The sequence below is a fragment of the Nothobranchius furzeri genome, chromosome 15 (genome assembly GCF_043380555.1).
Source record: "Nothobranchius furzeri strain GRZ-AD chromosome 15, NfurGRZ-RIMD1, whole genome shotgun sequence".
Classification (NCBI taxonomy): Eukaryota; Metazoa; Chordata; class Actinopteri; order Cyprinodontiformes; family Nothobranchiidae; genus Nothobranchius; species Nothobranchius furzeri.
This window is the reverse complement of record NC_091755.1, coordinates 49,411,179-49,423,749: the sequence shown is the minus strand read 5'-3', so window position 1 is coordinate 49,423,749 and position 12,571 is coordinate 49,411,179. Positions and strand designations below refer to the sequence as shown.

Genomic DNA, 12,571 nt, shown 5'->3' with positions numbered 1-12,571 from the left:
TAACTTTTAAACTCCCTGAGACCTTTTAGCCCAGCCTTTTTCCTATTAGGAGCTGGAATTCTTGGCATATGAGCAAAAAGTATGGACTGCATTAGAGCATGTGCTGTTTGGTGGGCGGAGGTTTTCTACACAAGTCGTAACTCAGAATTACGGTTTGCACCACGGATCAGCCTTCATACACACTCACATATGGAAGTGACTAAGAGATCACAGCAGCAGACACAAATCTCTGACTGGAGTATATTATGAGTTTATGATTTAAGAAAGGTAACTCCAAAGGAATGCATGAATACCTATGTCCGTGCACAGCATTGCTTCTATAAAATGCACGTTCCTAACACTTTGTTTACATCATTAGTGTTTCCCTAAATGCCCTTAGGAGCAGAAAAGATTAAGTTAAACGTAGAAAAAAACTTTAAAGTGATAGAAATAAGTTTTTGAACCTGTTGCATTTTTGCTAACTCACCACTAGATGATGCTACTGATGAACGTTTTACTCTTGAGCAGCTCAATCACTGACTAGCCATGCAAATGTGCAAAGCAGAAAATGTCTTATTATGCATAAACGATGTCACATGTAACATGAAAAATAACTGAAACAATAAGGATTAAAACTCAAAAAAAGAGCAGGCAGTAAAATAAAAATTGTATCAATAGGGTATTTAAAAATCCCACTGGACACAATTACAACATATTAGGTGTCCTTTCTACTGAAGGGGGGGGGGGGCGACGGGAACCCCCAGAGCCCCATCAAGTACATGATGGGCCCCATAATTAAAAAAAAAAGCCTCACTATGCGTATCTATACTACGCAGGAGCATGTTTTATTAAATGTTCAGATTTCACACTTTAGGGTCAATAAATGCGTTTGCCATGACCCGGATGTCCCGGATCGCTCGGGCCATTCCCATCTGTACCGGGTCGGCCCGGGCCGGGTAGCGTAGGTTGTTTACATATCTGGGTGGCCTGGTATTTTTCCGGGCCAACCAAGGCTCATTCTCAGCCCTCTTCTCGAGGGGGTCTGCTTCAGGCCGACCAGGGCCAACACACCCACTGCTGACAGCAAATTCACACCTTCCATTAGAGCAAGCCTCTGATTGGTGGGTAGAATCAGCCCACATGGGCTTCAGACAAGGATGTGTGGAATCAACCGGGCCAGGCTGGGGCCGACTGGGGCTACCCGGCCCGGGCCAACCCGGTACAGATGGGGATGGCCCAAAAGGGGACTTGTGCACGTTCCAGGTGAACGTTTTCTTCAGCTCAAGATTATTGGTTAGACTAAAAAAAGTGTTCCTTAATCTTTAAGGTTTGGGCTTAGTTTGCATGTGTGTTGTTGTAGTTTCATAAAAGGAATATTCAAAAAGACCTGAGAACGAATCCGTGTTACTGATCACAGATCAGTCCCCTAACACGCTTCATGCCAGAGGTTTCAGCAGATTGTCTCACGTGGAGGAAAAAGATGTGTTAAAGTTTTGCAGCATCTCGTGATTTATTACACAAACGTGTCATTTTAGATATTTAAAGTTAGTTGGAGCGCGTTGCGGTTTCGTCTCTTTCCAGGTGCAATTTAAATAAAGTTTTACTTGTTTTACTTTAACCTGAGTCCACTCCAAAGGTTAGGAGATGTTTTACCAACAGACAAAATAGACAAGCGCGCGCGCACACACACACACACACACACACACACACACACAAAGACTTGCCAAGTCACCATCTTAAAAATTTGGTCTAATCAATAATATTAATAATAATAAATAATAAAATAAACTCACATTAAACAAATAAATATATGTATCTTAAATATTTTATGCAAATAAAAATAGGAAGTGCTACAAAGTCAGCTACGTGTAAAAGGTAAAGGATCACTTAAGCTATGTTAAGGTTTATTTAGCCAATCAGAAGCCACAGTCCGCACGCTCCCCTCCAGAAACCGACCAATCAGGGGAAGGAGTTCCAGTAACAGTACTCCACGCATGTTTCTGCAGCTCCGCCTCCTCAGCCCGGGGTGGACCAGAGGAAAGAAAACAAGTTACCTCACTCTGAACCTAGACATGTTCCTGGTGACTTTCCTCAGAATGAGGGGCTGTGTGTAAAACCTGTGTGTGGGGGAGAGAGTGTGTGTGTGTGTGCGCGCGTGTGAGTGTGTGGGGACATGATCAACGAGAAAATGAACAAGGTAAGATCAGATCCGTTTGTGTTTAATAGACCTGAACAGAGTTTTGAAGGATTTCTGACTTTACTGTCTCGTTTTTATCCTAAAGAATCTTTTCTCAAACATCAGACGTTTTATCCTCTGTGGAACAAACAGCTGATCTCCACTTCCTGTGGTTGTGTAACTGTGTGGGAAAACATCTGCAGTTTGCTGAGAATTTGCTCAGTGTCCCACTTTATTAAAGTGACACAAAGTCATATGATGCCTTCAGATTGCTCCAATACATGCAGTCCCTGCTGCAGCAACAGGGTCTGACATGGATCAGAAGGTTCATTTACAGCTTCTAATTATGGGGGGGGGGGGAGCTGATTTTATTTTATTTGAAATTTATTGAAAATTTCATCACATTGAACTGCTTTTTAAGCACAAAATGAATACAAATACAATGCAATGTCTCTTTGATGTTGATTCATATTATACAGGTTATTATATATTGTTACCTGTTGTCAAAAACATATAGTTTGTGTTTATTTGCCTGTATTTTATCAGCATAGGTGTTAACATGCCACATATACGGTTAGATGTTGGAGTCCATCCATCCATCCATCCATCCATTTTCATCTGCTTATCCGGGGTCGGGTCACAGGGGCAGCAGACTAAGCCGAGAGGCCCAGACTTCCTTCTCTCCAGCCACTGGGGCCAGCTCCTCCAGGGAATCCCAAGGCTTCCCTGGCCAGCCGAGAGACATAGTCCCTCCAGCGTGTCATGGGTCTTCCTTTAGGTCTCCTTCTGGTTGGTCGTGTCTGGAAAATCTCACTATGGAGGTGTCCAGGAGGCATCCTGACCAGATGCCTGAGCCACCTCAACTGGCTCCTCTTGATGTGGAGGGGCAGCGGATCTACTCCGAGCCCCTCTGGATGACCGAGCTTCTCACTCTATCTTTAACCCTTTGGGCCCTAGGAGAGAGCCCAGCCACCCTGTGGAGAAAACTCATTTCAGCCACTTGTTTCCACGATCTCGTTCTTTTGGCCACTAACCAAAGCTCATGACCATAGGTGAGGGTAGGAACGTCCTGTAAATCGAGAGCTCGGCTTTCCGGCTCAGCTCTCTGTTCACAGCGACAGATCGGTAACGCCTACCTCACTGCAGACGCAGCTCCAATCCGCCTATCGATCTCACGCTCCAGCTTTCCCTCGCCCGTGAACAAGACGCTGAGATACTTAAACTCCTCCACTTGAGTCAGGACCTCATCCCCGACCCGGAGGAGCCATTCTACCCTTTTCCGACTCAAGTTGTTGGATGCTGACGTTGGAGTCAACCCAATTAAAAATGGCTGCCACAGCTCATTAGCGTCAGAAAGCACAAAAATGGCAAAAATTTGATACATTTGACAGATAATGAGCTGAAATTGGACGTGGAAGCAGCTGAAAGTCATTTACAACCAATGTTTTGAGGAACATCTTTGCTTCCTGAACAAGTAAAAAAAAAAAGAATAAAAATTGTGGTAACACTTTAAAATAAGGGTCCCTTTATTAATGTTACTTAGTGCATTATGAAGCATTAATAAACAATTCCCGTTACTGTTATTAACTGCTAAGTGTCCTTCAGGTTAGGATAAAGGGCCGGAGGTGGGGCGTCTGCTTAGTAATGCCTTAAATAATATGACTAAGTGGTTGTTACTTTATTTAATAGTGTATTAATGCTTAATAATGCATTATTAATGTTAATAAAGGGACCCTTATTGTAAGGTGTTACAGAAAATCTAGAAATAACATTTTTAAAATGAAACCTGTTAATAATTGTTTGTATATTCTTTTATTATAATTAACATATTTTATCTATTTTTTTCGCTGTTTTAGCCAAAAATGTCTTTAACACCATAATTTCCTATTCTAGGACAATCCAACTTTATCTTTGGGATAAAAAGTGAATCATGGAATCAAAGGCCTGGGATGAGGATATGGATAAAGAGCGTGCAAGAAAATATGTTTTAGTGACTTTAAAGGTCACTTTCTTTTATTTTTTCATTTTAACAGGAAAATTGGTGATTTTTCCAGAGTTCCTGGTAAAGTGTGTTGCTAGTTGTTGGTTTTTACAGTGATCCGTCAGGAACACGCCCCCTCACCTCTTTGCTCTTTAACTAACAGCTCCATAATGTGATGACGGAGTAAAGTCTGTGATTGGAGTTTAACTCCACCACCCATGCTTTGGCTGGGGCTGGGGTAATTAGAGCCTTGTTAAAAAGTAGGCCTAAATTACGGGAGGGATTACAATTTGTTGCTTGATTGTGACGACAAGCGTGCGCTGTGAGCAGTTTTCCCACAAGGAGAGGGGATCGTGAACTCAAGCTGTCACACAGTTTATAAAACGGAATCAAATCTGAGAAATGGAGCATTGACTTTAATGAGTACTCAACACTTTGGTGCATGGACACTGTAGCCACATCTGGGCCTCTGCTTTAACGCTGTACGTTTCAGTCCATGTCTTCTCCATTAACCCAGGTAAAAACCCCTCTCCTCCAATGGTGTCACTTTGGTGCCAACCCTACTCCCTGGTTTAATGACAGCCTTCGCAGCCTGAAGCGCCAATGCAGAAAAATTGAGCGTTTGTGGAAGAAAACCCATCTCCACATCCATCTGCTGCACCTAAAGGATCTTATGACATACTTTAACTCTGCAGTCAGAGATGCAAGGGTCTCCTATTTCTCCAACCTGGTGTCCCAGAGCAAAGGGAACCCCAAGGTGCTGTTTAACACCATCAGCAGCATCGTGTCTCCTGCCTCTCCTACAGCCTCCATCCACTCTGTTACAGACTGTGAGAACTTTCTGTCTTTCTTTGTGGACAAAGTCAGTAAGGTTAGATCCAGCATCTCTCCTTCAGCCTTATCGCTGCCTCTCCCGACTCCAACCAGGCCCATCATCCTAGATAGCTTTGCTCCTGTTTCTTTGCCTGAGTTAACCAAACTAGTTAACTCTATGAAGACGTCTGCATGCCCCCTCCACATCTTACCATCATCTTTGTTTAAAAGTGCTTTTCAGTACATCGGTCCCAGCGTGCTCTCTATAATTAATGCTTCTCTGGTCTCTGGTCAGGTCCCTGCTTACTTTAAGAATGCTGTAATCCACCCGCTTCTTAAAAAAACAAGTCTCGACCCCTCTCTCCATAGCAGTTTCAGACCCATCTCTAAACTTCCGTTCATCTCCAAGATCTTGGAAAAGGTTGTGGCTAAACAACTCACAGCTGCTCTTGATGAACATAACATCTATGATAGCTTCCAGTCAGGTTTTCGTAGAGCTCATTCTACTGAAAAAGCTCTTCTTAGGGTCTCTAATGACCTTCTGACCCACAGTGATGCAGAGGACTGTTCTGTTCTGGTCCTGCTGGACCTGACTGCAGCCTTTGACACTGTTGACCATCACCTGCTACTGGATAGGCTGAGAGTCTGGGTAGGCCTATCAGGATCTGCTCTGGAGTGGTTCTCCTCTTATCTCTCTGAGCGCTCCTTTTCTGTGGCCGTCTCCAAGTTTAGGTCCTCCACCACCTCTCTTACCCATGGTGTCCCACAAGGTTCTGTGCTGGGGCCTCTGCTCTTCCTCCTCTAACTGCTTCCTCTTCAGCACATCCTGAGCTCCTTCAAAGGAATCTCCTACCATCTTTATGCAGATGACATCCAACTGTACATCTCCTTTAAGCCCCATGAGATGTCTAAGCTGCAGCTGTTACACACCTGCTTAGACTCTATCCAAACCTGGATGGTGGGAGCTTTCTTCAGCTGAATGAAGATAAGACTGAGATCCTCATCTGTGCCCCAGACAAGCTGGTTCCCAAAGTCAGAGACTCTTTTGGTCAGCTTGCTTCTCACACCAAACCTTCTGTCGGGAATCTTGGCGTGACCTTTGACCCAGCTCTCACCCTGGATTCTCATGTCAGTTCTCTTGTTCGCTCTTCCTTCTTCCATCTCAGGAACATTGCTAAGCTGAGTCCCACTCTGAACTTGAGACAGTTCTCCACACCTTCATCTCCTCACGCTTAGACTACTGTAACTCTCTTTTCACGTGTCTGAGCAGAACCTCCCTGAACCGTCTACAGGTGGTTCAGAATGCCTGTGCTCGGCTTCTGACCAAGTCCTCCAAACACACCCACATCACCCCGCTTCTCCTCCAGCTTCACTGGCTGCCAGTCAACTTCAGGTTTCATTTCAAGATCCTGGTTCTGGTCTATAGGGCCTTACATGGACAAGCACCATCTTACATTGGTGATCTTCTTAGTCCCTACACCCCCAGCAGGTCCGTGAGGTCCAGTGATCAAAGCCTACTGGTTGTGCAGCACCAGGCTAAAGACCAAAGGTGACAGATCATTTGCTGCTGTGGCCCCCAGACTCTGGAACTCTCTCCCCCTGAGCCTGAGATCAGTGGACTCAGTGGTCTCCTTTAAAAAGCAGCTGAAGACTCACTTGTTCAAGCTGGCTTTTGTATGACCTTCTTCACCACTCTCTCTTTATTCTGCTCTCCCCACCTATTCCACCTTCCTCAGGATCCACTGATTTCCCTTTTTCCTATTCTCTCTCTTTCTTAACAATTTTTTTATCACAATTGTCTCTTTTTGCTCATTTAAAATATATTTTTAAACATTTTCTAATTGCTTTTATATATTTTTACATTTTTTGTTTTTGTGAAGCACCTCATGATTTTTATCTTGAGAGGCGCTATAGAAATTATATTTTCTTCTTCTTCTTCTTCTTCTTCTTCTTCTAATCTGCAACTCATAACTTTTAAAATGAGCCTAGTAGATCAGGGTGTTCCATAAGTTGGATGCCTTCACCACGACAGACCGGTACAACGCCCGCATCACTGCAGATCTCCCGACCCATCTTTCCCTTACCGCTTATTCAAACTACTCTTTTGTTTGCTGAAGATTTGTTGTTCTTTGCTAGTTTTTCGGTTTATTGCACACATATTTTGAATTTACAATAAGCTTTGTACTTATGCATGGAATACGAACTAAAAACCTGAGCCTCAAGTCTGCTAAGATAAGTTCACATGGACATTAAACAACAGCTGTTTTCTATGCATATCTGTGCATGTTTGATGCCTATTTGCTTTCGACACACTTGAACCAATTAACGTTGAGATAAACTGCCTCAGATTAATAAGACATTTTCCCACCTCTCTAACCTTCCTCTCCTGGTATTTTCCTTTTTTCACATCCTTCCATTGAGGAGCAAATTGGGTGCAGATGAGTGTGTGTCAGGATGCATTCGGATCAGATGGAACGGCACCATTGTGGTGCAAAAATTGTACTTTTGACGGAAATATGCACAGGAAGCTCAAAGAAAGGTGTTGTCTTGATCAAGTGATACTCAGTGACCAGCAAAAACAATACCAGAGCTGTGTTCAGCGTACAGTCAGTGTTCTATATTTGTAATTCCTAGGAGTAACTGAGAGATTTGATGATGTATGATGGTTGTTTACTTGGTCACTGCCAAGCCAGGAAGCTGAAATATAGGCTGGTTCATGTTCCCTTGTGCCAGATGCAGTTTCACTGGTTGGAAAGCGACAGTAGCGCCTATTCAGTCTTCCCTTCCTGAGAATGATTCGCTCTTTATTCCCACATGTCCAACATCAGGCTTACGTGTGTCAAAAGCTGCTCCAAGACCTGATCTGTATCCAGCAACAATCACTGGTCTTAACCAGGTGTCGTCACAGCATGGGGGCGGGAATCAGATATGTTCAGAGTGTTAGAGCCTCTGTGTGTGTGCTCGCACCAGGAGTCCAACTAGGGAACGGAAGTGTGTCACGGCAGCATGCTGACCTCACCTCGGGAACAGGCAGTCTCTGTTCCCTCCGCTGCCTGTCCCACCCTTCAGATAAATGCGAACACACATCAAGATGCATGCATCTATTAACACAAACACACACACACACACACACACACCAGACTCGATGCCAATAAGTTATGCAGGAACTCAATGAGACTCTCAGTGGAAGGAGGAATAAAGTACAAAAAGAGTAACTAACACATCCAAATTCAGGCCACTGTAATAAGTGGCTCTTTAATGTTTATAGGCTTTTCACTGCAGGAGCTGCATTTCTGCAATCAGCACGGGATACAAACGAGGCGATCCATTGTTGCACACCTGCAAAATCTTGAAATAAACTGTATTTAAATAAAAGCATCAAAGGTTTGGAAATGTGATTCCAGTCAGCGGTCCTATCCATAAAAATCTGCACAACCCTTACAAGTCACCCCTTTTAAAGATGATGCATCAGGCTAACACAGCACCTGTCGAGGAACACGTACCATTTGGCTGCAGAGCAAACACTCAAATTCAAGAATCCTGACTTTTCATACAATTCAACCAAGCAAGATTTTAAATGAATTTCCAGCTCAGCACATAGCAGGTGATTACAGCTCTACAAACACCTGCCACTCACATGGAACTAAGTATTCACGCTCCATCTGTGGCATCACAGACCATCTGCTGAAGCTAATTTAGCCGCTCCCACACAATGCCCATCACTGTTGAAATATCAAGGCTACATTTAGAAAATGGTGCCAAGAGTCTTTCCAGAGATCGGTGGCCTCTGATCACTTTTTGTTACCGTGTTTCTGTTGATACGTTTGTATGTTGTTGTGTGGATCTCTTGTGGACTTGTCCACCCCCCTGCTTTTGAATCCGGCTTCTGTTCTGTGATTGCTGTTGGAGGGGATGGTGAGGAAAGAGAAGGGGGGGTGTTCTTGTAAGAAAGCATCTCTTTGACTCTGATTTTCCTTTTTTTTTGCCACAAGGCTAAAAATATCAGAAAAAGGACCTTGTTGTGTATAGCAGATGCTTCATGTGGGGGTGTGGGGGTCTGTCCGGGATCACACATGGACAGGAAAAGGAAAGGGGACAGCTGTCTGTTTTTGCCAACTGTTTGCTGGGAAAGACACATCTGCACAAATGAGTGAGTAAAGGTTTTCTACCTGATGTCTCGGGTTTACAACTTGTGTAGGAACGAAGGCAGCTTAGTGGAGAAATCTTTGTTTTTCCTATCTAACGATCTAAACTTGTGACAGACTCTTTACAAACCCCATCCTTAGTACAGCATTACAAATGTTTCACCAGAGGAAGATGGTTTTTTTTTCTTATTCATTGCAGCGGTGACAGTAATCACTATCCAGGGGACTGAGCTCTGCATTGCAGCTTGTTTTTAGTGCTCTTGCACTCCGACTCTACCAGCTGTTTTTCTGTTCCTCCACAAAGCTGTAAATGTTGGACTACCACGTTGAGCCAGACCAGAGTATTTCACAAACAGCTCTACGAACATCCCTCTCACCATAATTACATACACGATTCATAAAGTTTTATCAAATTCAGTTTAGTTTAATTGATCTTTCTTCATTCTACAATGTTTATCAGCTTCTTTATTTTTCTATGTTTTGTTATTGATCCAGGCTTCGTGGTGACTTGGTTCACACGACAAGATAATTATTACAATTTTTGACCAGAATATCCTCTTCCGACAATCTTAAGAAGATGCCCGATTATCATGAAAGCTCTAAAAATGTTATCTGGTATTACTACTGTGTGTGATGTGTTGTATTTGCTCTGATCGGCTCAGAAGGAGGTCAGGACTGTATATCATACAGAAGGTGCTGGATCGACTTGGTCTGATTTAGTGGAATACTGCCTGTTGAATGTGATGGGTAGCCACTCAGAAAGTGAGGTGACAAAAGCACACAGTTTTTTTATTCACACACCACACACTGTAGAACCAAAACTGGTATTTTCGTGATTATTTATTGCTACATGTGTGTGGTCTCATGTTTTTAAAATTGTCCCACTTTAAATAAAAGTCCTGGGCCTAGCAGACTATCCTATTTAAATCGTTTGCATCAAATTTTAGCAAAATATTTTATAAACTGCTGGGCAGATAACAAGGGAACTACTTAGCCTTGGTAGATTATCTATAACTGATTAACATTTGGAGTGGATCCAATTCAAGATGGCTGCCACATTCAACGAATCTAAGCAAACACAAAATGTTAATTTAAAAGCCAGTGACTAAGTTATTCAGCTGATTTGTTGTGTAGCTGTAGCTGCTGAGAGGTATCTGCAACACATGTTGTGCAACTTGGATCAACTCAACCCAGCAGACTGGCCCACACTGGCCACTAGTGGTGTGGGGTGGTGCTACAACTGGTACACAACTGAGCTGAGGGTACAGGAAGTTGCATTCAAGGAAATAATGTCTCACAAAGAAAAATGTGGTGCAGCGATTTTAGAAATCTAAGATTTAATCTGTTTCTGAATTAATCGCTGGGACTAATTTTGCTAAACTAGCAACTTAGAACATAAGTTCCATTTAAAATTATATCTTTCTTGTCTAAACTAAATATTAATTTCCAGCTTGCTAATTTGGCTTTATGTTCACATTTTGTGACATTAACGATCATTCTATTTATTTTTGGCTTGGCAGACAGTAATGCTCCACTGAGAACACCATTTGATGCAGCTTTGGCTTCATTAGTGTGTTATCAGACAACTGCAACGTATAATAATGTTCCTCTGAACATTTATTTAGATCATTAACCGTAATCACATCTGACACAACCACTTTTCTTCAGGGTCCATCTGGATGGGTTAGCAGACATTGCTATTTTATTGATCTTTAATGGAGTTTGGGCTGGTAAATCTTCCTTTTTGAGCTTTTGCACCTCCATGATTTTATTAGATGTTTAAATTGTTTTAAAGCCATTTACATTTGTCCGTTTCTTTATGCTAAATCTTTTTCCCATCCAAGTGCCAAAGCACACACGCTGCATGAACTCTACAGTCCCCTTACATGAACCAGCATGGAGCAGCTTTACAACACCTTACAGAGCACTCAATGGCAGAGTTGTGTGTCGCTGTCTGACCATGATTGCGTGTGGTTTGGTTATATAGTGGTCCTGATTGTGTCTGAAACTGGAGGAATGCTGCCAGCCTCTCCTCTATGTGTTTATGTCTCAGCCCACTTCACCATTGCGGCTCAGCTGACAGTAACTGGTTGCTTTTTTAAACTTGCTGCGGCCTCGTGCCAGCACTAGTGTGTGTGTGTGTGTGTGTGTGTGTGTGTGTGTGTGTGTGTGTGTGTGCGCGCATGTGTGTGTGTGTGTGTGTGTGTGTGTGTGTGTGTGTGTGTGTGTGTGTGTGTGGACGTGATCACTAAATGATTGCAAAACTTTATGGATGGGAATGATTGCACACTGCAGACTGAAGCTGCAAACACGCGGGCATAAAAATAGGCTTCTGTAAAATGTTTGTGTTCTTTGGTGTCTGTGGGGCACCATAATTATAAAATGACTTGTCAATGGGCATAAATATCAACACACTAGGGGAGCGGATCAAGGAGGATTATGGGAGTGTGACTTCTTAAACACTTACAACCAAAGTCTGACTGAAAAAAAATAAGACATGCTGGATGGGGTTACGTCTCAGAACGCAAAGATCCGGTCATTTCAGACCAACTCCAAGTAATACTTGTAATGTACAAAATAAAATGAGGAAAATAGGGAACACTGGATATAAATGTAAGGAGGAAGGAGAGGCTGAAGCCTGTGGAACCAGAGGAGATGTTTGAGGTCAGGATTGTTTAGTTCCTTTATAGTTGGAACTTCCGGGGTTTGTTTCTGTGTGAACCAACGAATGTATCAATAAAGTTAAAGTCCCATTTGTCACCACACACTGGTGAAATTCATCTCTGCATTTGAGCAGTGGGCGACGGTGGCGCAGGAGTTAAGTGCTCGCCCCGTAATCGGAAGGTTGCAGGTTTGAGCCCCGCTCAGTCTGTCGCTGTCGTTGTGTCCTTGGGCAAGACACTTAACCCACGTTGCCTGCTGGTGGTGGTCGGAGGGACCGGTGGCGCCAGTGCTCGGCAGCCTCGCCTCTGTCAGTGCGCCCCAGGGCAGCTGTGCCTACATCGTAGCTCATCCCACCAGTGTGTGAATGGGTGAATGACTGATTGTGTTGTAAAGTGCCTTGGGGGGTTCCAGGACTCTAGAATGTGCTATATTTTTAGTTTATCATGAAAAAAAACAAGTGAGAAGCACATCTATACCACCCAGTCTGACCAGATTATATAACTGGTATCTGCACCCTCCCTGAGCCACCCACCCTGTTCACCTCCACCATCCAGGCTGTTGTGGTCATAATACACTTGTGGGAACAGTCCAGCAGCCACTGAACACAGCTGGGCGAGGGTGATGCCAAGCAGGCAGCTGTCCAAACACCATCCAGTCCCGGATCACAGAACAGCAGAAGGATGGAAAAAGTGCACAGACTGGTCCATTCTGTTGTAGCTATGGGGAGAAAACACCAAATAAAGATAGTTTTCACAGGAATGTAATTGTTAAAGTGAGTGTTCCTGTATATGGGCTCCTCCTCACCATGATGGT

At 43.4% G+C, this 12,571-nt stretch overlaps 1 protein-coding gene across 5 annotated transcripts in view; it reads left to right on the top strand.

Moving 5' to 3' along the window:
• The window catches only part of tns2a (tensin 2a), a 74,522-nt gene that overhangs the window by 7,666 nt on the left and 54,285 nt on the right, over positions 1 to 12,571 (top strand). For 2 of the 5 annotated variants that reach the window (XM_054746186.2, XM_054746185.2), the window contains exon 1: positions 1,921 to 2,176. The exons of the other annotated variants lie outside the window; for them this stretch is intronic. In XM_054746186.2, coding sequence (XP_054602161.2) covers positions 2,153 to 2,176 — 24 coding nt within the window. In that variant the 5' untranslated portion in view covers positions 1,921 to 2,152. Of the gene's footprint in view, positions 1 to 1,920; positions 2,177 to 12,571 lie in introns of those variants that run through there. 5 annotated transcript variants of the gene reach the window in all.